This window comes from Rhinatrema bivittatum, chromosome 7 (genome assembly GCF_901001135.1).
Source record: "Rhinatrema bivittatum chromosome 7, aRhiBiv1.1, whole genome shotgun sequence".
NCBI classification, from domain to species: domain Eukaryota; kingdom Metazoa; phylum Chordata; class Amphibia; order Gymnophiona; family Rhinatrematidae; genus Rhinatrema; species Rhinatrema bivittatum.
In genome coordinates, this window is record NC_042621.1 from 65,439,029 (window position 1) to 65,465,660 (window position 26,632).

Consider the following 26,632-nt stretch of genomic DNA (forward strand, 5'->3'; position numbering starts at 1 on the left):
TAAGCCATGAAATACCTAAAAGTAAATACCTAAAGTAATCAATGTGTTCAAGACTGAGTGAAATGTAGTCAAGCCACAAGAATGCCAACAATTTAAAAAGCATACATAATATTCACTGAACTTAAACTACAATGCTGCACACTGCCATGAGGAAGAGCCAGATTGGACTGCAGAGTCTGTTTTTTGTCATTCAAGCTGGATGGGGCTAAGCATGCTGTCAAGGTAATATTCACAATTGCCAAAGGAGATCCCATTAATTGTGCAACCTACAGTCAAGGCTTAAGATGCATGGATAACAGGTTTCAGAGAAAGATACAGGCAGGCCAAGGGCACCCTTTAGCACGTGTTTGGCCGCACATTTTCGATGCGCATCTATTACTGTTAGTTTTTTTTTTTTTCATTTATTTATTATTTATTTTATCTATTTATTATTACTTCTTAATTGTTAACATTATTATATATTTTTTCCTGTTATTTTGGATTAACCATGTTCATTGTAAACCGCTAACTTGAAGCGATAGTTACTGTTCATTTTAAACCGGGGTAATATGTATATTATACAGGAACCCTGGTATATAAATCCTTAAATAAAATAAATAAAAAATTATCCCTTATACCGTAAGGGGTAATATTGCGTCGAAAATGCACGACCAACCCCCTGAAAACTAACAGCACTCATCACATGCAAATGCATGTCAATGAGCCTATGAGTTAGGTGCCCGGGATACTGAAAGTAAGACGTGCAGCCAAGCCGCACATTTTACTCTCAGAAATTAACACTGGCCCAAGGGCAGGTGTTAAATTCTGAGCAACCCGAAAAGTGTACAGAAAAGCAGAAAATACTGCTTTTCTATACACCTTCCAACTTAATATCCTAGCGATATTAAGTCAGAGGAACCAAAACTTAAAAAAGAAAAAAAAAGTAAAAAAATCTGCCTGCCGGTCAGCGGTTAGCAAAACAGACGCTCAATTTTACCAGCGTCCGTTTTCCTAACATGTGGCTGTCAGCAGGTTCGAAAACAGAAGCCGGTAAATTGTGTGTCAGTTATCAGACCCGCTGACAGCCACCTCCACCGCTAATAAGGCGGCACTAGGATGCGCTATTGTCCCTAGCGCCTCATTAGCACACCACCTAATTTAACCATAGAATCGTGCACCCAGGAGAGGTGTCTGGGTGTACGTCAGGGGAGCAGGCGCTCAACATAGAGCCCCCGCTCTCCCGCATTTCTTACTGTATCGGCCTGAATGATTGTAGCTGTAATGCCTGGGCTATGTAGGAGTGGGGATAAATATGAGGGGAGAAACATGGATATTGTATATTAACATGGATTTATACTGTGTTGAGGGGAAAAAAAACCTTAACAAACCAGGCCCCAAGTGATAAAATATATATTACGGAATAATCAGATGTAGCTAACACACATCTCACCACATGTCAACATGCATTGGCATATACCCAGTGTGTAAAGTTTAAATATATGTATAGATTTCAGTGACAGTGTATACACTGGTCAGCTGACAATAGGTAATTCGGTGATAAGAACTCCAGCCCTCATGTGCCACAAACAGGCCAGGTTTTCAGGATATCCACAATGAATATACATGAGAGAGATTTGCTTACACTGCTCCATTGTATGTAAATCTCTTATGCATATTCATTGTGGATATCCTGAAAACCTGGCCTGTTTGTGGCTCTCGAGGGCTGGAGTTCCCCATCACTGAGCTAACAGGATCTCTCCAGCAAAAGCTCCCTGCCCACAGGCTTCTTCAGCAGCAGAAGAGATACAAGTGCACCGCTGCCACCAAAAAATCTTTTTCATTTAGTCTCTGCTTAGGAGATAAGGCTGAGAAATATACAGGAACAGAAAAAAATAAAGAAGCAATGCTCAATAAGGGCTGATGTACTATAGGATTTTTTCACTTTCATGTGTATTGGAAAATACTTAGTACATATGATTACTAGCCTGTTTTCCCAACATATTTGCTTCTTCCTTGGATCTTATTCTTATAATCGCCTTTTATATTCTAATATATTTTATTGCATTTTTATACTGGAATTAAAAAGAATTTGATTCTTTTTTAGTATTATTTTCCAAAACAATTACATTGTAAGGGAAACCTTAAGTGCACCAAAAGATCACAGACGTGACAGTGATCCCTGCTCTCGACAAATCACAGATGGTCTCAGTCTCCTGGCACATAAGTGTGCGGTTAAAATTTGCCCAGAATGTCTGCATCACCTTAATAATCTGGTCTACCAAATTTCAGCCAAAGCAGACTATGGAGAGGACCACTGATACACATGCGGAAGATCCTAAAATACCTGAAACGTATATAGGAAGCTAAGAGAACTAAGGTGATGGGTAGAAGGGAGAAGGGGAAAGAAACTGTTGACAGTTACTTCCTCTTTAAAGATTTTCGGCGAGAAACTCCCATTTCTAGAGAGATTGGAGAAATTGCGACATGGAACTTACTCAGCATCCAACATTCATCCCAGGCTGCATCTGAAATACTAAATGTCCACTTGCCACTTTGGTAAATGACCAATAGCTGAGAAGAGAAACAAATGAAGCCAATGCCACGACTACCTCTTCTCTCACTCCCAATCAGGGTCTTTTCTCTCTCTCTCTCTTTGCAAAACTTGTTTGGCGAACCAAGGTTAAGTCCCAGGAGCCTGCTAAGAAGCCACCGGACAAGGTTACAGGCTGAAGGACCCCCCCCCCCCGGCCTCTGCATAACGGGCACCCGGGGGGGGGGGGGAGTACAGAAACTTCCTACGCCTCCCTAGGGTTAGGGAGAAAGTTGACAGCGGCCCCTGCCCGCCCCCCTGGAGCGCTGCTGCTGCAGCGGCAGGCCGGGGCCTAGCGCCGCCCTGCCAGCCAAACGCCGCCCAGTATCGGCGCCGGGCTACCCCCGCTTCAGCGGGCAGCGCCGGTGCCACCCGACTCCGGGCGAGCGAGAACTGCAGGGCGGGTCGCACGCAGCTTCCACAGGAGACGTTAACGGCACTCACCATGGTCACCGCGCCCGCCACCAGCACCAGCCGCCCAGGAGCCTCCCGCAATCATGTGACTGCCAGCCTGGTGGCCCCGCCCCTTCGCGCCAGCGGCTCCCTTCATTGGCCCACACCGGGAACCCCAGAGACGGGCGCTAATTGGACACCATCAGGAGCGATTGATGCTGCTGTCCGCCAATCATTTGCTGCCCCTCTCCCCCCCCCCCCCTCTTTTTTTTTTTTTAGGAGAGCTAAAACACGCTTTTCTTTTGTTTCTTGCCAGTTGCACCGTTCAGGTTTTTGTTTTTTTTACAGAAACTATGCCGTATTGCTATCTTAGGTTATTTCAGACCCTTTTTGATGCGCCTTAGAGGTACGTTGCAGAGCCTTGCACTGGCTCCAGGGACTGTGTGGGAATTAGCTAGTCTAGTCTGACTAATCGGAATCAGGAAATGTCATTAGCATGGCAAAATTCTACGTGTTGCTTTACCAATCTCACACTATTTCTGTGCACAGGGGTCTGCAGCACCTGATCTCTCAGGGTAAAAACTACAGACGTTCTGGAAAAGCTCAACACTCGAGAACTGGAATCTCTGGCAACTTGAGATTCCGATGACCGAGATGGGACAGGGACGCCTTCTGCAACTCTTAAGACAGGGGGGGGGGGGTGGAAAAAGTAGACGAATAATAGCTTTGACCGAACTCCAGTAAGAACCTTTAGCTGGACTGAGTAGAAGTAAAATGCAAGTGCCTGATCTGGCGCTTCGGTTACGTCATTCAGGCCCGCCGTGACCTCCCCAGTGAAACTGGCGCTGTCCAAGGAGGCGGGGCGAAGGAGAAAGACAGCCAATCTCTGCTCGGGAAGAGTATTCCCCGCGAAACTGAGAAGGAAGAGGCAAGGCGAGGTCGAGTTAAATCTGAATTGTGAGACGGAGGAGAGGGCGTGTGTGAAATGGAGCTAGCGAGTGTGCATCGTTTGGCGCCGAGGTTGGGTATTACGTCTCCTTCGGTGCTCAGGTAGGACGGAATACCGAGCCCCCAACTCGTCCCGCGGCGAGCGATTGAGGTCTGATAGTGCAGGGATAACTTGAAACTTGTTTCCTCTGGGAAACTGAGCCGCTTGTGTCTTTATTAAACTCCTAATCTAGGTTAGTCTCCCAACAACTGTCTCTCTCTCGGTTTCGCTCCCCACCGTCTGTGTCACTGGCTGGGGAAATGTTTCTTGCATAAAGGCCTGTGCTCTGGCTGGGGTGTGGTACATGGTACTGCTCTAAGGAAATACTACTTTATAGAAAAAGTGGTGGAGAAAGCCTGGAGGATCTCTGAGGGAGGAGAAGGGATGAGAAAGAAATGAGGCTGGGCAATCTCGATGGGCCCTATGGTCTTAATCTGCTGTTACAATCATTATTTCTCAATTTACTGATGAGGTCTTCTTGTACCAGTAGCAAACTGCGAGCTTTGGCTTTTCTTAATGATGTACAATTCATGACGGTCTTTGGTAAATATTAACTCTGGGGGTGCTGAAAGATATCAGCACTGAACTTGTTAGCTCTGCATCAAACTGGGGTGTGCTCCTGCTGCATCCCTAGTTCCTCCGTTTGAGTACTGTAAGAATTTTTCTACCAAATTTTGATAGTGTATTGTGACTGTGACAGTAAATAGGTCCAGGGACTGTGTGGGAATTAGCTAGTCTAGTCTGACTAATCGGATTCAGGAAATGTCATTAGTATGGCAAAATTCTAGGTGTTGCTTTGCCAATCTCCTAGGAAACTGCCAAGGGTGCAATTTGAAGGTCAAATATCCAAGCCAAAGAGGATCTTGCTTCTGCTTGCTGTATAGGCCCATGTAGTTGCACAGCTTCACAAGGGAGCCACTGTGGCACTCCTATGGGTGCCAAAATCTTAAATCTGTTGGGTTTTTTTTTCATTTGTACTATTGGTTCATTGTTTATTACATTTTACCTTTCTTCCAAATAAAATTAAAAAAGAAGTATCTGATGCAAATGTTTTAAGTAGAAGTAAAGGCCATGCAGCTTGTCATATGTCATATGTCATTCATCTAGAAATGTTTGAACTTACTTCTTCCTCCGAAATCCAAACCATGCTTAGAAGAATGAAACCATCTTCGCACCCGGCAGACCATATACCCACAAAACTTCTCCTCTCAATACCAGACACCATCTCCAAAACATTAGCGGACATCATCAACTGCTCGCTTTCCCAAGGTTCCTTCCCAGAAGACCTCAAACAAGCCTCACTCAAACCACTTTTAAAAAAACCCAACCTGGACCTAAAAGACCCCAACAACTACCGTCCAATAGCTAATCTTCCTATCATAGCTAAGATTATGGAAAGGCTTGTGAACACCCAACTATCGGACTTCATTGAAGACAACAAAATTCTATCCGCCTCACAACATGGATTCCGCAAAAATCGGGGCACTGAATCCCTACTTACCTCCCTTACAGACCTCCTCATCTTAGGTACAGACAAAGGACAATCCTTTCTATTGATCCTTCTGGACCTTTCAGCAGCTTTCGATACCGTAAATCACGCTATCCTCATCAACCAGCTAGCTGCGATAGGTATCTCTGGTTTAGCGCTCTCCTGGTTCAAATCGTTTCTAACCAACAGAGGCTACAAGGTAAAAATCCATAATAAAGAATCATCACGCCAAGACTCGACCATCGGAGTCCCACAAGGTTCCTCTTTATCCCCCACACTCTTTAATATCTACCTCCTACCACTCTGCCGACTCCTTACCAACCTCAATTTAATACACTTTCTCTATGCAGACGACATTCAGATCCTGATACCCATCAAAGAATCATACTCAAAAACCCTCGAATACTGGGAATCCTGTCACCAAGAAATCAAAAGCCTCCTCAACAGCCTAAACCTGGTACTAAACTCTGCCAAAACTGAAGTTCTACTCATAACTCCTGACAACAATCTCACAGCCTGTCTCCCAACCAACCTACAAACCACTCATGTGAGAGATCTAGGTGTGCTAATCGACAATAAACTGAACTTCAAAGCCCACATCAATAAAACCACCAAAGATTGCTTCTTTAAACTGCAAGTCTTAAAAAGGATAAGACCACTATTCCATGCCAAAGACTTCAGAACCATCCTCCAAGCCCTCATTTTCTCTAAACTGGACTACTGCAGCTCTACTCTACTTGGCCTCCCCTCCTCATACACAAAACCACTCCAAATGGTTCAAAATGCAGCAGCCCGTCTACTGACTAACACTAGGAGAAGAGACCACATCTCCCCAGTTCTACAAGACCTCCACTGGTTACCAATCCATTTCAGAGTCATTTATAAATCCATCACCTTGATATACAAAATCATTCACCAACATACCATAATCGACCTACAAATTCCGCCCCGTTTACACAAGACCGACCAGGGAAGCCTACAGACGATGCCTCATTGTTCCATCCACGAAAACCACTAAGCACAGCACCTTAAGAGACCGAGCCCTTTCCACAGCAGGACCACCGTTATGGAACTCCATCCCTCCAGATCTCAGAAATGAACCATGCCTCCTAACCTTTAGGAAAAGGCTAAAGACATGGCTTTTCAGGCAAGCCTTCCCGAACTCCACCTAACATGCACCATCAACAATTTCTCTGCTCAGAAGCTGTATATATTGGACTCCATATTTATATTGTACATTTGTATATAATTAACCCCCTCTATCTCTCTTTATTTCTTACAATCCCAGTTCATTAGCCCTTGTTAATTGTAACTGCTTCTTTTCATCACGTTTTATTATGTTTTTTGGTTGTATTCTTCGCACCCCTGTTTTCTGTAAACCGACATGATGTGAACGAGTTCATGAATGCCGGTATAAAAAAACCTTAAATAAATAAATAAAATAAATATGTGGTAATGATGACTTGTAAACTAGAAAAGTAAATGAAATCTCTAATTCTTTACTCTTCTTTAAAGTAAAAAATATGTTTACATAGTGAGGTTTAAGTTCTTCTCATGGAAGAACTTAAGTATGTGGGTGTCTGAGCAAATGCCTTTACTCTGTCTATAAATGGCTAATTTTGTATTGAATGTAGCACCCCCAATCATTACAGCTGGCATCCATGCCTAAGAGGTTTTTAGCTGAGTATGAAAGAGAGGAACTTGATCTATAAATAGAGAGATCATGCTGATTCTAGCGGAGGTTTCTTTAAGAGGTCTAGCTACTGCACTTTTTAAAGATAGAGGTACCAGCCCTTCAGACAGCAAAAGACTGACCATTTTAGCTAATGAGAGGGCAATTAGATTTTTAAGGAACATGACATTACAGGGATTCAAGGAATACTAAGACATGCTCATTGAGGTTCTATTGATTTCAGTTGAAGAGACATTCAAAAGAGGTCCAAATAGCATCGGAATGTACCAAGGAAGAACATTAACTAACAAACATGGCCGAAAGTCTAGCGACTTTAGATGTGAAAAAAAAAACAAAAAAAACCCTTCAAGGAGTTGCAAGTAGGGCTGTCTAGGGAGTCAGAATGATTTGAACTCTAGGCACCTGGGAATTTTGTCATATGCTGAACTATTCTAAATGCCTTTGGGATTGTGGCCCACAGCTTGTAGATGTTTAGCTAAATATAGTTTCTTAACTTCGATTACTTGATTTTTTTTATATTGAACCAGGTGTTCTCTATAACTAGATAAAGCTATGAGTTTGCGGTTGATGCCAGGCTCTTTCCAATTTACACAACATCCACCTAGAGTCTCAGAGCACAGAGGACATCCATTTTAGCTTGTGTGGATGATAAGGAACACGGTTTTTTTCACAGGGGCCATGACATCAGCCACTTTACAAATGATATGGTCCCAAGCATGGCAGATTCAGTACTTAACTGAATTGGCTAGCTTCAATCCCTTTTTAGATTATCAGAGAACGGGACAGAATCAGTGGCCCCTCCAGCTGATGGGCTCACAGGATGACATTTTAGTTATTTTTACTAGGATAACCAAATGTAATCAAACTATGATCAGACCAAAACCAGATCTAATGTATGAACTAATTTGAGTAGGACTGTGAATTATCTGCTGCCAGCCTAAATGAGACATGATATCAAGAGAGTGTTCACAAAAAAACCGAGGGAGAGTTGATATCTACATGGAGGTTGAAATCTCCAAGAAATAACATTGTTCAAATTTGCCTTTTTAGATACCCAATTTTGATTTATATCCCCCTTTTCCAGATTATTTATAATATATTAAAACACTTGTTAGAGCCTTGTATCACGTTCCCCTTGAATAATGAAATGTAATAGATTGCTTCTGTAGTCCTGAATTGTTGGGTCAGAAAGGTGTTTTCACAGGTTTTGAACCAAGATCTGCCCAATTAGGGGTTACTTTTATTTATTTATTTATTTAAGTTTAGAGTGGGAGGGTGGGGTTGCTGGGGAAACAACCAGTGTTATGTCATCTTGATGGCTAACGAAAGGGAAACTCCAGTGGCTTGGGATGTCCTCTGAACCTGGACTGGCATACTGGTGAAGTAAACCGATATGATTAAATCTGGACTCAAATGCAGTGAATATTAAATCACTTGACTGGTTTAGCGCTACAGTTAAGTGGAAAGTGAACTGAACCTGTGCTTTTGTATATCCCTGTAAATAAGAATCCTCGCATCGGCTGACAAGGAGATATATGTGTGTGTGTGTGTGTGTGTGTATGTCCAGGAGCCCTAATCTGACAAAAATGCAGTTTTTCTGTTAAAACTGATTTGAAGAAAACCAGTGCTTGTGACCAAGAGCGTTCAATTATTTTTTATTACAGAAAAGCCGAGGAGTACCTCCGCCTGTCCCAGCTGAAGTGCACGGGATTGTCGGCACATATCACTGCAACCAGCACTGCCGTGATGTGCCTTGACCTGGCTTCTACCTCCCTGAAACGTCCGATAGATAAAGTAAGATTGGTAGTGATTTATACAGAGAAAACTGTTTTGTGTGTGTGGGGGGGGGGGGTTGGTTTTTGTTTTGTGTTTGTTTGTTTTTTCAATCCTTTATTTTCAAAATCCAACTTGTGTTTTACATATATGGTTGGGGAAACAACCTACTGCAGCTGAGCTGGGGTTTGGAAAGGCGAAGCAAGCATAGAACATAATGGCAAAGAGATACCAGTCTGCCCATCCAGATCTCCTGCGCGGATGTAAAGCAAATCTAAAATCCAAATGCAAAGGCCAAATACCTTGATAGCAGGGAACTCAACAAATAAATAAGATTCAGTTAACAGTTCAAACAATAAAATCTTTGAGGGTTGCCTTTTTCATTCTTTATTTTTCTTTACATTCAAAGAATAAATAAATGGAAAGAGTTTTAGAGGGGGTTATTTTGTTTTTTTGAGTTGCCCCTCCTAATTTTCCTGCATTTACCACTGAGAATATGTTAAAATCCTGGCGCTTATCACAGTCACACACAGGCATCGTGCTGATGCATAGATACAGTGAATATAGCAAAAGGAGTGAGGGGTGGGCTATCTGAAAAAATAGGTAGAGCTGTAATATCAAAAATGACTGTACTTCTTGACAACCTGGAAAAAACATGATTTATTTGGATGAAAAAAGAAGCTGATCTAGGAATGTAAAAGTGGTAGGTTATAACATCAGAGAATACACAACACTTATAAGCATAGACGTTTTACTTTTAAGTCTGAAAATAAGCAATAAAAGCACACAAGATTAGATCTTTGTACTAAGAATATATATACAAAGATACTTCCCTTCAAAGTTTCTAGTGTGAGTTTTACATGTCTTGGAAAATTGGAAACGGCGCTGAGAAATCAGGAGCAGTTCATCAGTCACTCTAATATCCAACAAGTGTTTCTTCTGAGCTAAAAGTTCTGCCTAAAGTTGGTCTTTTTATCTTAATTCTTCTGACCTATGTCCCAGTTTCTTCTCTGGGCTACCACTCATATGTTGTCATCTGCTGAGGCCTCCACTGTCTGCAACATTTAGGTGTGGTTAGGTTGCTGAAGTCTTGTTTTCCATGATATCTGCACCCTTAGCCTCATGAGTAAATCTGTTAACAAGAAACAAGTCATGAGATTGAACAAACTAAAGAAAAATGGCATATGTATTCTCTGAACATATAGGCCTTATGTAGTGCAATTACACTAGCAATATTAGTGATTATCTTTGCTCCACTAGATTTTTCCGTCGATATGCAGGGCTTATTTAGCTATCGCAGTCTGGGTGACATCATACGGCTGACACAGGGCAGAGCTGTCTCCCTAAGCTCGCAGAGCTCTTCTCCTCCCCCCCCCCGTGTGGCTGCGCTACTCTCCCTGCACGCCTCGGGTGAGTCCCCTCAGTTTTTCTCTTTTTTTTTTTTCCCCACGCTCTGCACGGATGTGTGGAGTCAAGTCTCTCACTCTTTTTTTTTTTTTTTTTTTCTCCTCAGATTCTTGTCAATTTATTTTTTCTTTCAAAAAAAGCACTTTTAATTGCTACAGTTTGCAAGCTTCTCCTGCACTTGCAGTATATCGGGCCAGTCCTCACAGTAACATAGACGATGGCAGATAAGGTCCATTTGGAGTGGAGAAGAGGCCAAATGGTTAGAGTAGCAAGTTAAGAGCCAGGATTCAAATCCCGCTTGTCCCACTGATGCTCCTTGGACCTTGCGCAAATCCCTTCATCATCCGTTGCCTCATGTGCATATCTAGCCTGTAGCTCTCTGGGGCAGGGAAATACTTATTTACTGTACCTGATTTGTAATCCATCCTGAACTTTAGATTTGGAGGAAAGTAATCAAAATCCAAAGCAATACAAAAATAAATGGCCTGTCCAGTTGTCTTACATTTTGGGTAAATGAGCAAATAAATTCCCAACACCAGCACTCCCCCCTCCCCTAGCCCTACCACCATGTCTTTTGCTCAGTGTCTCAACCTTGTCCTTACCACTGTCTTCTTCTATCTCTACCCCAATCAAATTTCAGGTTATTACAGTGCTGGCCTATGTCATAGTCTATAGACATAGTCCAGATTTTGTCTGCATTCACATCGGTTTATATGCTGCTGCGGTTTGTGGGGTGCTGCATTTTGGCTAAAGTCCCAGTGAACAGTCACCTGGGCTGCCTAAAAATCAGGAAAGAGAAAAAGAAGCAAGGTTATGTTTAAAAAAAAAAAACCTAAAGAAAAGTAAAATAAGAAAGATCAAAATTAGCAACAGACGAGCAAAAAAAAAAAATTTTTCCTTGGCACCTAAGTTGTTTTTTTTTTTTTTGGTTTTTGTTTTGTTTGCTTGTTTTGATTTGTTTTTTGTTTTGGGGGTTTTTTTGTGGGTGGTTTTGGTTTTTTTTGTTTGTTTTTTAAAGCTGAGGGGTGTAGTCCCTTTTTCATTGTTTGGCTGTGATCAAGAGCCTCCGCTCAGAAGATGCTCAGCACTGTGCCACCCACTGGGGACAAGATGGTGATAGGACTATTGCTGAAGCAGTAAGATGAACTCTTCTGCTTTTATAACGCACAATAAGGCAGAGCTCTCCTTTTAACGCTGCACTAGAAAGTGAGTTCTTTGCTGGCATTTTTTAGTTCCCCCTTGCTTGGCTGCTTTTTCTCGTAAAAGGAAAACGGATCTGTTAATGTTTTTCTCTGAAGGATTACTTGATCAAGCTGTCGGGCCTGAACAAGAAGACTTACCTGAGCTGCCTGAAGTCTTTTGAATGCTTGCTGGGTATAGACTCTCACCTCGGGATCCGCGATCTTGCTGTCCAGTTCTGCTGCACGGAGGCAGTGAACACGGCTTCAAAAATCCTACAGAGGTAGGAAGTGCAGCACCTACAGTGTGGCAGAGCTTTTAAGGCTGTAACTATTCATGCAGGTTTTGTTCAAGGGTTGTAAACATCCTGGTTTAATAGTGAGACGCCCAGGCTGATGATTGGTGAGCTTGTGTATTAAATGTGTGGGTGGTAAGCCCCTTGTCTGTTTCCTTTTAGTATAAATACTCGGTCTGGGATTATGTACTCAAGAACCTTGGTTTTATACAGATGGTTTGTTTGGGGTTTTTTTTACTAAATCGGAGCCTTTTGGTGGGGAGAGAGGAGGACAGGGGGCAGTTTTCAGACTCCTCAGGCTGCCAGCAGGTCCACACGTTCCTCTTTTTTTTTCTTTTTAAAAGGGACGCTCCCTGCAGAGTCTCCCATTTTGAACATTTAGCAGTGCATGCACCCTGGATACAGGGAGTGCTGCCGGGCGGTAAAAATGACAGCGCGGTGCATTATCTTCCTCCCCTCAACCCCCTCCTCAGTGGGTAAAAATACACATTTACCTGTACTGGGGGGGGGTGAGGGGCGGAAATGTTTCAGAAGTCTGCGTGAAAAGCTTTGGAAATTTGACACCTGCGGGATTAGATATCTGAGGGATGAGAGTTTAAGGGCCTGATTTTACTAAAGCTCTTTTCCCCAGTCCTGAGGGTAATTTTCAGAGGCATTTCCTCGGGTAAAGCAGTGTGTTATCTGCAAAAAAAAAACCCCCAGCAAAAGGACATGCCTGATCCGCAGGTGAACGTCCGGGCGGATCTGCTGGAGTCAGCAGAAGCATTCCCGGGGGCAGAGCTGAGGAAGGGTTTCTACTTTTAAGCGCATAATTGTGCATGGGAAAAGTGGTTTGTACATGTTCTGCCTACATTTTAGCAGGTAGTTGTGTGCAGGATAAGATTTGGTTGGGGTACTTGTGCACACAAGTTTGCTTTGAAATTATCTGTGTCCTGGGGGAGCCGGGGGGGGGGACGGGGGGACGGGACGGATAAGATTAATAAATCTGGTCCTAAGTGATTTACCCAAGGTCACAGTTGACTGTCTGTTCAAGGCAAGACTTGGATCTTCTGGTTTCCTGTTCGTGTCCTCTCTCTCCGATCAAGGCATTCATTCCCTTGTAAAGATGTGACCTTGTCCACCAAAGAGAGTGCAGATTTTGGTCTTTTAGGCTTCAGGCCATGTTTCCTTTGTTTGGTACAAACTCTCTCTCCTGCTTTCTCTTTGAAGCTATGAATCCAGCCTCCCCGAAGCACAGCGAGCGGGCCTCGATTTATCCAAGCCCTTGTTCACCGCAGCAGCTCTGTACACGGCGTGCCGGTGAGAAGTGGGTTTGTTTGCTTGGGACGCTGTTTAAAACAGGAAGGGGTTAGTGGGTGGTGCCATCTAGTTCTCTAGACCTCTGCCAGGTTAAAAAATGGGGGAAAGAGCTTATCTGCTGGGTATTTAACTCGGTGCTACATTTGGGGAGAGTTACCCTAGACTGTACTGGATTATCAGTAACCACATTTAACAGCAGACTTGGCAGAGTATTCCAGTTTTCTTATAATGTCATCCTTTGTATGAACCACCCTCTTATTAAATTTGTCTGTTCAGGCAGCATCCGGCTCCAAACCTATACAGGGCTGAGGAAGAGTGAGCAGCTTGTGCACTCTTGTCAGGAAATGCTTGTGGTTACTCCAATCAAATACAGCAGCTGACTCTCTTCTGTTTATTGGTTTGGGTCTGTCAGGAAGATCTCTTTTTCACATTTTTTGTTTTAGATGCCTAAAAGTGAAAGTGGAGAAGAATAAGCTGGTGGCCGTGTCTGGTGGGAAGCGAGCCATCTTTGATCGGCTCTGTATTCAGCTGGAAAAGTTAGGCCAGAAGATCTGCGGTAAGTGGGTGGCTTTCCCCCCCCCCCCCCCCCCCCTATTTCTGTATTCCAACACATCCCAGCGCCCTGGCAGACTGAACTGAGATTGTGAAAACAGCATGCAGGTAAAGCTATTGCAAATACTGTTCATAGTCTTGTACTGCTGTGAACATAAGATCTGCCATACTGGGTCAGACCAAGGGTCCATCAAGCTCAGCATCCTGTTTCCAACAGTGGCCAATCTAAGTCGCAAATACCCAAACATTAAATAGATCCCATGCTACTAATGCCGGCAACAAGCAGTGGCTATTCCCTGTTGATTATTAGCAGTTTATGGACTTCTTCTTCTCCGGGAACTTATCCAAACCTTTTTTAAACCTAGCTACACTAACTGCCTCAACCACATCCTCTGGCAGTGAATTCCAGAGCTTAATTTTGCATTGAGTGAAAGAATTTTCTCCGATTTGTTTTAAATGTGCTACTTGTTAACTTCATGGAGTGCCCCCTAGTCCTTCTATTATCCGAAAGAATAAATAATTGTTTCATACTTACAAGTTGAAGTCCTTTCATGATTTTGTAAACCTCTATTATATTCCTCCCCCCCCCCCCCCCCCTTCTCCAAGCTGAACAGCCCTAACCTCTTTAATCTTTCCTCATAGGGGAGCTGTTCCATCCCCTTTATCATTTTGGTTGCCCTTCTTTGTACCTTCTCCATCGCAACTATATATTTTTTGAGATGCGGTTACCAGAATTGTACACAGTATTCAAGGTGCGGTCTCACCATGGAACGATACAGAGGCATTATGACATTTTCCGTTTTATTCACCATTCCCTTTCTAATAATTCTTAACATTCTGTTTGCCTTTTTGACTGCCACGGCACACTGAGCTGGCGATTTCAATGTATTAACCACTATGACACTCAGATCTTTTTCCTGGGCGGTAGCTCCTCATATGCAACACATTAATTTCCATGTTTTAGAAGGGCCCTGCTCCAAATATTTTATTAGCTCAGTGTGAACACACAGGGTATTTGGGTGACTTGTTCAATCTTGGAGGGGAGAAGGGGGAAATGAATCGTAAAAGCCATATTTCTTGCAAGAGAAATGTACAATGTGGCTGGCAGTGCTATGAAAAGAAGTGTCAACTCTGATTTCTCTGTTCGTGATTTTCATTACAATAAAAATGACTGACGGTGCCATTTATAATTTGTCTGTGGGTACAATTTATAAATGTACCCACAGACAGTTATAAAAGGCTGTTATATTTGTGACTTACTATTGTACTACAATTGTTGGAAGAGTAGACCATGTACAATTATATACTCTCAGGATCGTTTGGAGAGTAAGGGATGTGCCAGGCTATGTTGCACATAGGACTTGCAGTCCACCATTTGGTCTGCCAGCCAGGTAGGAAGTGTTGATCAGCAGTGGAAGAGCTCTGGGCCAGTCTGGGATGCAGTGGCTTGAGAAGATGGTCTCTGATCTCTGAAGTGCCTTAGGGCTACTCCCCGCTTCTTATAAGCCTTACCCAAAGAGCTGCTCTGATGTTGGGCCCCGAATTGTGTACATAACCAAGAACACACAGACGTTTTACTTTCCAATGGATGTTATTTATATGGCTGAGATCTTTACCAAGGCTTATTCATCCTTAGCAGCTCTCCTTTTTCTTCAGCCATTGTTTGCTCCGTCTTCCAGCAAATAATCCATTTATTGTTAAGTCCAATATACAATTCCACATATAAAGCTCCTGTGTTCTCACGGACACTGAACTGGGCTCAAATGGTCCCTACTCATGGACTGGAAACTTGCATCACTGCACAGATGATAAGGAGCAAGGGAAGGGTGTGAAGCAGGGGGTGCAGACTTCCGGGTTTTCAGGCCATCCGCCATGAATATTCATGAGATACCTTTTCTTGGTTGAGGAAATAGGTTCATTTGCACAGCCAAATTATCCTGAGGACCCTAGGGCAGGAATTGTGCAGGCCTGTGTCATGTTCTTGTTCTCCTCTGGGTCTATGGAGAACTTCACACTTTTCTCTCGGGCTCTCATATGAAGCAGGGATCTCGGAAAGACCTCAATCAGTTCCAAGTTTGGGTGCAAGAGGCATGGAAATTTGTTAGAATAAACTACGTAAAGGAAAATGTCCATAAAATTAAGGATTTTATGAGAAAAATGAGCTTAGGCACACAGATTATGCTCAGAAGGGAGGAAAGACGGCTTCCCCTTCGTTCTCTCCTCACTCCTTTTCTGACCCTCTCAGCAGAGAAGGCTTTGGGGCTTTCTCTCCAGTCTCAAGCTCCTATGTTTTACAAACGCAGTTGCATTTATCCTCAAAGGATGATCTTCATCTGTACCTCCTGCCTCTTCCCACCGCACGAAGGTGGCCAATTCCGGCTCTCGAGCCACAAACGGGGGCTGGCTTTCAGGATATCCATGATGAATATGCATGAGAGAGATTTGCATGCATACTCATTGTGGATATTGTGAAAGCCAGTCCTGTGCGTGGCTGGAGGACCTGAGATGGGCCGCTGCTGCTGTTACCTGTCTGCACAGTGGTGCCGTCTTCAGTGTTCCAACAATCTCTCACATCAAGAAGTACCACTTCCCTCCCCCCACCTCCAAAGGAGCTGAATTTGCAGTCTTTGGAAGTCTGTAATCCTTCAGAATAAGTGGTTGAAAGTTTCCATCGAGGAAAGAGTTGCAGCTCTGCATGCTGATAACCTGGATAAGCATTGCGTTTTATCCTTATTAGGCCAGATGTTAAAAGGCCCACGCGCATGGCCAGGCCTTGCACGCGCCCTGAGTGTTTTTAGAAGGGCCTGGCCATGTGCACCAGTGCCGGGCCCGGAAACAGAGGTGGGCCCGGGGGCATGATCTGGGCAGGACGGAGGCCAGGCGGAACAGCGGGCACGCTCCTTTTAAAATCTACCCCCATTGTGTAATACTTTCTGGTGAGCTCACTTAGGCCAGCCAGCTTCACTGCACTATATTGTGGAATACTGACAGCCTGGCGTAAAGTCTATAGAAAAATAAAATGATTTTTTTTTTCTCTCTCTCAAAGCAGAAAGTTTGCCTCAGCCAGAGAGAAGGCCAAAAACCTTGCTGGACTGCCTTGAACAAGAGGAAGGTAAGATTTTCTGTTGGCTACTTTTGAATATAGCTTGTTGCATCTGTGTCCCACTGTACTGTTACTCTTTAATACTGCGACTTATCGCTTGTATAGTGCAATGCTGTGCTACATACAGTAAGTATTCAGGTGTGATTATATGTCCCATCCGCAAAGAGCTTTTCATCTAATCAGGTACATGAGGCAACAGGAGAAAAGGTCTCTTATTCAAATAGGGCTCAGCACCGGATTTGAGGAGGCAGAATAGAAATGGCCTGAACCTGAGGTGAGGTATTCACTTGCCTATGTTGAGATATCAAGAACCAGAAATCAAAGTTGGGTGCCTAAATTTTGTTCCCCGGACCGTGGCCCCATTTGAGGTGCCTACATTTAGCAACTGAGCCCCGGACAATATTTTACATTCAAGAGTCCAGGTCAGGGGTGGCAAACTCTCTGGTCCTGAAGAGCTACAAACAGGCCTGATTTTCAGGATATCCAGCGTGAATATGCATAAGAGAGATTTGCATACGATGGAGATTTCTTATGCATATTCATTGTGGATATCCTGAAAACCCTGTTTGTGACTCTGGAGGACTGGGGTCAGCCACCCCTTGTCTAGGTACCTAGGTCTTCTATATGTTGGGCTCAAAGTGGCTTGTCCCTTGCTCGCTCCTTGTGACCTTGAGCAGGAGTGTCAGCATACTCATGGATAACTCTTGGTTTCCTGTTTTTGTTTTTTCATTTTTGCATTATTACTCCCAGACCGTTCCTCCTGCAGTTGAATCTAGAAATATACAAACATGATGGCAGAGAGAGACTGTGTAGCACATCCAGTCTGTGCATTTGTCCAATTAAGTTAGCATTATAATTCTCATCACTTCCTTCCTGTACGTATCCGGATCAGTCCAGACCCCTGGGTTTATTCATCCATTCCACCAGAGGGAGATAAAGTAAAACTGACACTGTTTCAAGTACCCTGATGCCACCTGCAGTTCCTCAGTATTTCTGTGTCTCCAGCAGATGGTGGCTGATGCATAAACCTGTTCGGTTTTTTTTTTGGTTTTTTTTTCCTCGGTGACTTTTCTTTTTCTAGCTTTTGAGCCTTACTCGCAGGGGGGATGGGGTTCCTAGAAAGGGATCCTTACCCTGCTTGGTTGAGTCGGACGGGCTGGGGGTCGGTGACCCTTTTGTACGCCCGGCCCAGGGCAGCGTGGGGTGTACATCTGGTGGTCCAGATCCTTCCCCCTCTTCCACAAGGTTACTTAAGTGACTGCTTTTCTTGGGCTCCATTTATTCACTCTCCGCCTCCTTTTTGTAACTTGCTGGATAGCTCTCTTCAGGTTTAGGAGGAGGAAATTTTGGTGAGGCTGCTTTAAAAAAAAAAAAACAAAAACAAAACCGAGGCAGAAGCAGCATAGCAGGGAGGTCCACTTCCCCCCCCCCCCCCCCCCAACATGGTGGTTTTTGTTTCTTCTCCCAGGGTGTCTGTTTTTCTTTTTTCTGTCCAGCGGTTTTTCTTCTCCTGCAGCCCGATGGTTAAAGGGGCGGTCTGCCGTGCGTGTGGAGCGGCTCCCGTGCGCATGAATCGCCACAGGCTCTGTGCAGCTTCTATTTTTTTTGGGGGGGGGGGGAGACCCTCCGAACTCCCTCCTCCAATGAAACAGAAAAAAAATCGCATTCGCATCTGCTCCCTCAAGGATGGGGCGGATCCGGTCCTGGAAGGCATAAGGAGTCCTCCTCCAGGTTTTTCGTATCCTGTGTCCATACAGAAGATTGGGGGGGGCTCCGGATGCTGGATTGCGAGTGGGCAGGGCAATGGCGAAGCTTTATATCCCGTCAGAGCAGACCTTTGAACTCTTTGTGCTTTCCAAGGTGGACGTGGCGGTGTCGGCTGTAACAAAAAAGCTGACCATTCCGGTTGCGGCAGCAGCGGCGCTGAAAGATGTCCAGGACCGCAAGCTGGAGGTCCATCTCAAACGGATTTTTGAGGTTTCCACTTTGAGCCTCCAGGCTGCCATTTGTTCCAGCTTTGTGCAGTTTGCTTGCAACGGGTGCCAGAGGGACTTGGATGTCGACTGCACATACCCAAGGTCGGCTGAGAGGTTAGAAGCTTCTATAGCTTATGTAGCATAAGCCTTATATGATTTGGTGCGGACGTCTTCCCACATCATGAGGACTGCAGTAGCCGCACAGCGTCTTTTGTGGCCCCGTAACTGGTCGGCGGACATTTCATCCAAGTCCCAGCTGGCTTCTCTACCTTTCAAAGGCCGCCTCTTATTTGGGAGAGGATCTGGAACAACTTGTGAAACAGTTTAGGTGATAGTAAAGTGCATACATTGCCTGAGGACCAACCGAGAGGCAGGCTCAACTTTCTTTCCCACGTGCGTTTTTGGGACAATAGGAGTTCTCTCAACCGAGGGGGGAGGGGGGGGAGGCTTCAGCGGCGCAGCGACCCTTTTTCATATCGTGGTCACACCTGGGGGCAGTCCTTTCGCAGAGTACATTGAGCCCCCAGCAGCAGAGGATCCTCTGGGACCAAATCTGCACAATGAGGCGAGGTCTGACCACTCCGTCGTTCCTTTTATAGGGGGTCGTTTGACTCACTTTTATGGGGAGTGGACCATGGTCACCCAGGATCAGTTGTTCCTTAGTGTGATAAGAGATGGTTATGCGTTGAGAATTTGCTCGTCCCGTGCGCGACCTGTTTCTGGTTTCCACCCTGCAGTTCATTGCTAAAACGATGAGCGAGACTCTAGACAGGTTGCAGCACTTGGGGGCCGTGGTCCCCGTGCCTCAAGACGAAATCTGGACGAGCCGCTATTCCATTAACTTACGTTCCCTCTTTCTTCAAGACAACGTTCGCCCCATTCTGGCCTTGAAGAGAGTGAATACAGCATTGAAGGTTCCCCAGTTTTGCATGGAAACTTTGCAATCGGTGATAGCAGCTGTATGCGCTCAGGAGTTCCTGGTGTCTCTGGACCTGATGGAAGCGTATCTACACATTCCGATTCGGAAAGATCATAGATACCTGAGGTTCATGGTCTTGGAGCAACATTTTCAGTTTCAGGCACTTCTCTTTGGACTGGCCACGGCCCCTGTACCTTCAACAAAGACATGGTAGTCGTGGCGGCAACTTTGAGGCATCAGGGAATCCTTGTCCATCCTTATTGCGACGATTGGCTCATACGGGCCAAGTTGGAGGACAGTTGTTGCTCTGCCATTCACACAGTTATTCGGACTCTGCAATCTTTAGTCTGGGTGGTAAATTTAACCAAGAGCCACTTGATCCCATCCCAAAACCTGGAATATTTAGGGGTGACATGAGTCAGGGCAAGTTCTTCCTGACGGAGGAGAGCGCACAAATTACAAGATCAGATTTGACGCTTGTCCAGGTTGCAAATTCCCAGAGGGGCCCCATATTTTCTGATTAGGCAGATCTCTTTTAAGGAGGCGTTTTAGGTCCAGGGGATACCCAGAAACCGTGATCACTACCCTTTTTCAGGTGAGACGGAAGTCCACCTGTTTGTCCTATGTCCGCGTATGGAAAGTCTTTGAGTCATGGTGTGTGGCTAGGGGAGTTCAGGCCGTGCATTCTTCACTGTCTCACATCTTGTCCTTCCTTCAAGAGGGGTTGGTCAAGGGACTCGCTTTCATCTCTTAGAGTTCAGGTGGTGGCTTTGGCCTGCCTGAGAGGGAAGGTGTCTGCTCATCCCAACATGGCCAGATTTATTCAGGGAGTCAAGAATTTGCAACCTCCCGTGCGGAGAGTTTGCCCTCCTTGGAATCTTAATCTTGTTCTTCGAGGTTTGTGTGAAGCTCCATTCGAACTTATCCGCAGAGCGACCCTTAAGGATTTGACTCTGAAGGTCGTTTTCTTGGTAGCCATTTGCTCTGCGAGGAGAATTTCGGAGTTGCAGGCTTTGTCGTGCCAAGATCCATTCCTTCGCATATCGGATGCAGGAGTATCTTTGCGGACGGTGCCTTCCTTTCTCCCGAAGGGAGTATCCATCTTCCACGTTAATCAGGCAATGGAATTGTCAGTCTTTTCAGACTTGAGTGATTCTGAGATTGATGCACAAGATCTTAGGCTGCTGGATGTTCATAGGGCATTGCTGTGTTTTCTTAAAGTCACAAACGATTTTAGAAAGTCTCATCATCTTTTCATGTTGTGGAGTGGTTCGAAGACGAGTTCTCAAGCCTCCAAAACCACCATTGCAAGGTGGTTTAAGGAGGCTATTGGCTCGGCTTACATCTTTAGGGGTGAGCCATTTCCGGAAGGTTTGAGGGGCCCATTCTACTCATAGAAACATAGAAACATAGAAATGACGGCAGAAGAAGACCAAATGGCCCATCTAGTCTGCCCAGCAAGCTTCACACATATTTTCTCTCATACTTATCTGTTTCTCTTAGCTCTTGGTTCTATTTCCCTTCCACCCCCACCTTTAATGTAGAGAGCAGTGATGGAGCTGCATCCAAGTGAAATATCTAGCTTGATTTGTTAGGGGTAGTAGCCGCCGCAATAAGCAAGCTGCACCCATGCTTATTTGTTTTACCCAGACTATGTTATTAGCCCTTATTGGTTGTTTTTCTTCTCCCCTGCCGTTGAAGCAGGGAGCTATGCTGGATGTGTGTGATGTATAAGTCTTCTCCCATGCCATTGAAGCAGAGAGCCATGCTGGATGTGCATCGAAAGTGAAGTATCAGGCACATTTGGTTTGGGGTAGTAACCGCCGTAACAAGCCAGCTACTCCCCGCTTTGTGAGTGCGAACCCTCTTTTCTTCTCCCCTGCCGTTGAAGCAGAGAACTTTGCTGTATATGCATTGAAAGTGAAGTATCAGGCTTATTTGATACTGTTTCAAGCAACCTCTTGGGTGGAGGCTCAGTTGGTTTCTGCACAAGAAATCTGTGGAGCGGCAACTTGGAAGTCGCTACATACCTTCGCTAGGCACTATCGGCTGGATGTGCGGGATGCAGAGTCTCAATCCTTTGGCGAGAGTGTCTTGCGAGCAGGACTCTCCAGGTCCCACCCTCATTAGAGAGCTTTGGTACATCCAAGGAGTCTGGCCTGATCCTGGTACGTACAGGGAAAGGAAAATTGGGTTCTTACCTACTAATTTCCATTCCTGTAGTACCACAGGTCAGTCCAGAGCCCGCCCAATCTAGAATGGGGAGAGTCGTCTGCTCAGCTGTGTTATACTTTCAGTAGCAGAAGTCTTGCCAAGTTTAATTGTTTACTGTTCGCCAGTTCTTGTTGGAAGTTTTTTGGGTTATGTGCATGGTTTATTGCCTTTAGCTTGGGTACAGTTCAATACTGAGGAATTGCAGATGGCATCAGGGTACTTGAAGCAGTGTCAGTTTTCCTTTCTCTGTCTCCATCTGCTGGCAAGGATGAATAAACCAACTGATCCATGGTACTACAGGAATGAAATTAATAGGTAAGAACCCAATTTTCCTGTTTTGTGCCATGTTTTCTTGAATTCAGATACTGTTTTTGTCTCCACTTTCACTGGGAGGCTGTTCCACAGATCCACTACCCTCTCAGTAAAGAAATATTTCCTAAAATTACTCCTGTGTCTATCCCCTTTCAACCTCATCTCATGACCCCTCATTCTAGAGCCTCCTTTCCATTGAAAAAGGCTCAACTCCTGTGCATGGAAACATTTAAGATATTTGAATGTCTGTATCATATCTCCCTTATCTTGCCTTTCCTCTAGGCTGTCCATGTTTAGATCTTTGTCTAAGTGTCTGAAAGGTGGAATATATATCAAATACAAAATCTATCCCCATATGCTTTAGAACGAAGACCACTAACCGTTTTAGTAGCCTCCCTCTGGACCGACTCCATCCTGTTTATATCCTTTTGAAGACACAGTCTCCAGAACTGTTCGCAGTATTCCCATTGAGGTCTTATCTGGGACCTATGCATGGGGTAATATCCACTCCATTTTTCTGCTGACCATTCCTCTCACTATGCAGCCAAAAGTCTTTCAGGCTTTTACTGTCTCTTTAACCACCTTTCGGACACCTTAAGATCATCGGCCCAGATCCCGCTCTTCCTTTGTGCTTGGAAGAATTTCATCTCCAATATTGTACCTATCCTTTGGGGTTTTTCATCCTAAGAGGTAGATTTTAAAAGCGTTGCTTGCGCAAAAATGGCCCCCTACGCGCAAGCAGCATGAATTTTTAAGAAGCCAGGAAGTACGTGTGTACATACCTGTACACTCCTTAAGAATAAGGAAGCAGAAAAGGGGGTGGGCCACGGGTGTTCAAGGGGTGGAGCTAAGACTGAATTTTGCAAGGCGGTGTGTGCCGTGTTACCTGAGTGCCTTTACTACTGGTCTTGATAAAGCACAAATCTGGAGAGGGGGGAGAGCCCCTTTTTTTGTAAAGAGACAATCTGATATTCTGTATCTCCCACTGTAAGATGATCATTTTCAACAGGGGGTTTTGGGAGGGAACATGTTATATCGGCATTATATAAGTCAGCATTAAGTAAAAGAGCTTTCTCCACAGCCGGACCCAAACTTTGGAACTCTCTTCCATCAGACCTCAGACTAGTACGATGCCCTATCACATTTAAAAAAAGACTCAAGACCTGGTTGTTCAACCAAGCTTTCTCCTAACTTTAACATTCTATTAGTACTCCAACCAATGATCCCTTTCCACTGGTAACCCCTCCAAGAGAACGCTCTTGCTATTTATCTCTATGCAGTCCAATCTTAAAACCCATGCATTAACCTAACATCTTTCCTACATTAGGCCCCATTACTTTTTACTTTATATTGTTATCCCCAGTTATTTGTATCCAAGTTCTATCATCCTGTTTACTGTAAGACGACAACTTTTTGTCAAGGTTATTGTTAAAATGTAAACCGACTTGATTAGTAATTCTGTTGCTGGAAAATTGGTATATAAAAATGCTAAATAAATATCAGTCTGCCTAGGGGCACAAGGGGTATGGGTGTCCCTCCTATAGTGGGAGATATATAGAATGTCAGGTTGTCTCTTCAAAAGAGTCTCTCGCGCTCTCCTCCCCCCCCATTGGTCAAGTGCACGCCCGTAAAGGCCACACATGCGCGGCGACACTATTTTTAAATGTTATGTGCATACTTGAGCTCAATGTTATATCGCGCATGCCTAATACACGCGTTTATGGGCGCACGTGCACACTCATTTTAAAACTTACCAGTCTATGCGTTACTCTGCATTTTTTTTTTTTTTTAAGCATTCAGTTTTAGCTGCCAGACCTTAGACCATTTCTCGAGCTTCGCTAGATCCCTCCTGTTTTCCACTCCTTCCTGGCCGTCCACCCTGCTCCAGATTTTGGTATCATCGGCAAAAAGACCAACCTTTCCCCAACAAACCCTTTTGATATGTTGCTGACAAAAATGTTGAAAAGAACCGGTCCGAGGACCAATCCCTGAGGCACGCACCGCTAGTATCAACTCCCTCTTCGGAGAAAACTCTATTTACCACCACCCTCTGTCGCCCAGAATGTAGGGTTAATGCCCAGTGACAGATTTTGAGCTATGATAATTCTGCTCATTCATATTCTTAATTTCCATTTAAGATCGTCCCTTTTCTTTACTGGGCAATATGTAAGAGAGCAATAGTGTGGAGATTTATAATATAAAAAAAGTTTACTATGTCAAAACATCTTGAGTTTTGTTTTAGGTCCTGCAGCGAGACCTAATCTCGGTGTTCATCCCTCAGGCACCTGCCCTTTCTCCTTCTTTTGATTCTGGGCAATCAGCTTTAAATTGCATAGGTAGAAAATAACCACAAGGCCCCATCTGGCTTTGCTCATAACTATTTTTTTTTCCTTAATGGAAAAGATTGCTCTGTGTATCTGCTTAATAACATTTGGTGTTTGGTGTCCTATCCACTATGCAAATGATGATTATATTGCAATCACTTTGAGGAACAAGGGAAAATTGCAGGATATTAAAAAGAATAAATAAATAGTAGGCGCTCAAGAAGGTGTTGCAAAACACAAGGAGGGATCTAGCGAAGCTTGAGGAATGGTCGAGTCCAGCAGCTAAAATTTAAAGATGAAAAAATGGAGTCGTGCGTTTTGGTCTGTAAAATCTCAGAGTAGCGGTACCACAGGCTCTGCATTGGAGGTGGGCACATTAGGGCCTGCGTGCCACATCCAGCCTGAGGAGGCTTCTGCTGGGTCTGCAGTGGCAATACGGCTCCTGGTCCGCTGCAGTGAGAACCTGTCCCTTTCACCTGGAAGTGTCCTCCTTGGGGCCAAAAGTGATGTCCCTGCCATGGACCCAGCAGATTCCTTGCATTAGGAACTCCGTGTGGCGCTGTTACTCCTCTCCCCTCCCAAACTCTGGGGGGGGAGGGGGGAGTTACACCCTCCCTAGCCCCTCAGTCAGATAGGGGCCATTAGTGCCTTTGAGCCAAAAAAATGTAGCCGTCTCTGCCCTAAATGCTTTTTGACTTTTGACCTTGCTTCCCTGCAACTACAGAAATTTAGGATTTGGCTCTCTTCAGTGGCTGCTTTTTCCTGACACTGTTCAGCTGTTTCTTGCCTAACAGCTCAGTTTACAAACGCCGGGCTTAGAAACGAGCACCATTTTTGCTTTTCAGGAAGGTTGATCCACACTTGGGTTAGTGGTGTGGCTATCCCCATTCTCAGTTTTTCATTTTTGGGGTTTTTTTTTGTATGTGTATAACTAAAATGCAAATCATGTCCACGGTGAAAGCAAGCTGCTGGAAGGAGGAATGGCCGTGGCCTAGCCCATCGGTACCTCAGTCTCACAGGGCAGGCAAACTCTCTCTTTGGGGTGCATAGCTCATGTTTGTTGTACGAAGGAAGGCTCTGCCCCTGCTGAGGGAGAGTTGGAAAGGCTAGAAAAGGCTGGGGGGGTTTTCCCATTGTGCTCACAAGGCCGTCGTGTCTTTTTCTGCCTTCTCTGTAGGAGGTGAAGGGGTGAAGCACTGCAAGCGGGAGAGACCCCAGACCGAAATGCCAGTCAGACAAGACTACCAAGAATGGAAAAGGAGGATCCTGGAGAAGGCCGCAAAACCAAACGCCGATTAGTCCTGATTAGTGCTGACGTCACCCTTTTTATGAACACTTTTTTTTTTTTGTAAAACAATCTGTCCTGGCAGGGTTTCACCACGTGTTAGGATTGATAACAAGTGCTTATCCCTTATCTGAGTTTTAATTTTTGATACATATTTTTTAAATTCCTATAGTTAAATCCTCGCTGGGTCATTTTTTTATTTAAAAAGTTAACTGATCTAGCAGCAAAACATTAGGCCTGTCATACAGAAGAGTGCGGAGTCCCTTTTTATGCTGACAAGCAGGTTTCATCCGTAATGTTAGGGAAGGGGGGAGATGGGCTGGGTGGGGACAAGGAGAGCTGTGCACGGCAGCACTGAGCCGGACGGGATCTTGATCAGGAACCCCATAAGTCAAATAAAACTGGCAAGAGAGCCGCAAAAGCAAAACTGTTTGTACTAATAATGCAGTTACTTATTAAACCCTGCAGAGCCAAAACCAGTTGTTGGGTTTTTTTTTGTGTACCTTGGGGTTCTGCCAACATTTTATTTTTATTTATTTTTTTAAATAATGGTATGTGCTGCACAGATATTTAAAGTATTTTCGGTTTGGTATGTGGATGTCTTTTCTTGGTTAGAAAAATTCAAGGCTGAAACTAATTCAATTCATTTGGTCTGTTTTTCGTTATCACTCTGTTAAATTATCTGTTCTGGGCTCAGACCTATTTATAATTAACTAAAGCTTTTTTTTTATTGTGTTTCTGAGCTTTTTTAAATGGCCACTGTTTCTCACTGTGGGATCTTAGTTTGCACTGTGTATGTGGCATTTAATTGGGATCCGAGCAGGCATAGCCTCCAAAAGAATTTCAGGTGTGCAGAATTTAA

General features: G+C 44.4%; 2 protein-coding genes across 4 annotated transcripts in view; one reads left to right on the plus strand and one right to left on the minus strand.

Annotated features, from left to right (window-relative positions):
* Positions 1 to 3,150, minus strand: part of VPS35 (VPS35 retromer complex component) — a 196,661-nt gene extending 193,511 nt beyond the window's left edge. The window contains exon 1 of the mRNA XM_029608455.1: positions 3,014 to 3,150. Coding sequence (XP_029464315.1) covers positions 3,014 to 3,016 — 3 coding nt within the window. The 5' untranslated portion in view covers positions 3,017 to 3,150. The remainder of the gene's footprint in view (positions 1 to 3,013) is intronic.
* Positions 3,151 to 3,239: 89 nt separating this feature from the next.
* ORC6 (origin recognition complex subunit 6) lies at positions 3,240 to 26,268 on the plus strand. Of its 3 annotated transcripts, none has more exons than XM_029608459.1 (7): positions 3,240 to 3,368; positions 8,797 to 8,926; positions 11,611 to 11,774; positions 12,996 to 13,085; positions 13,529 to 13,641; positions 16,684 to 16,749; positions 25,663 to 26,268. In XM_029608459.1, the coding sequence occupies exons 2-7, from the start codon at positions 8,879 to 8,881 to the stop codon at positions 25,782 to 25,784; spliced, it is 603 nt and encodes a 200-aa protein (XP_029464319.1). In that variant the 5' UTR covers positions 3,240 to 3,368; positions 8,797 to 8,878; the 3' UTR covers positions 25,785 to 26,268. The 3 variants fall into 3 exon arrangements, with proteins under 3 accessions (XP_029464319.1, XP_029464317.1, XP_029464318.1); XM_029608457.1 differs by lacking the exon at positions 3,240 to 3,368 and adding an exon at positions 3,772 to 4,012; XM_029608458.1 differs by lacking the exon at positions 3,240 to 3,368 and adding an exon at positions 3,779 to 4,012 and having other exon boundaries at positions 16,687 to 16,749; positions 25,663 to 26,267.
* The last annotated feature ends 364 nt before the right edge of the window (positions 26,269 to 26,632 follow it).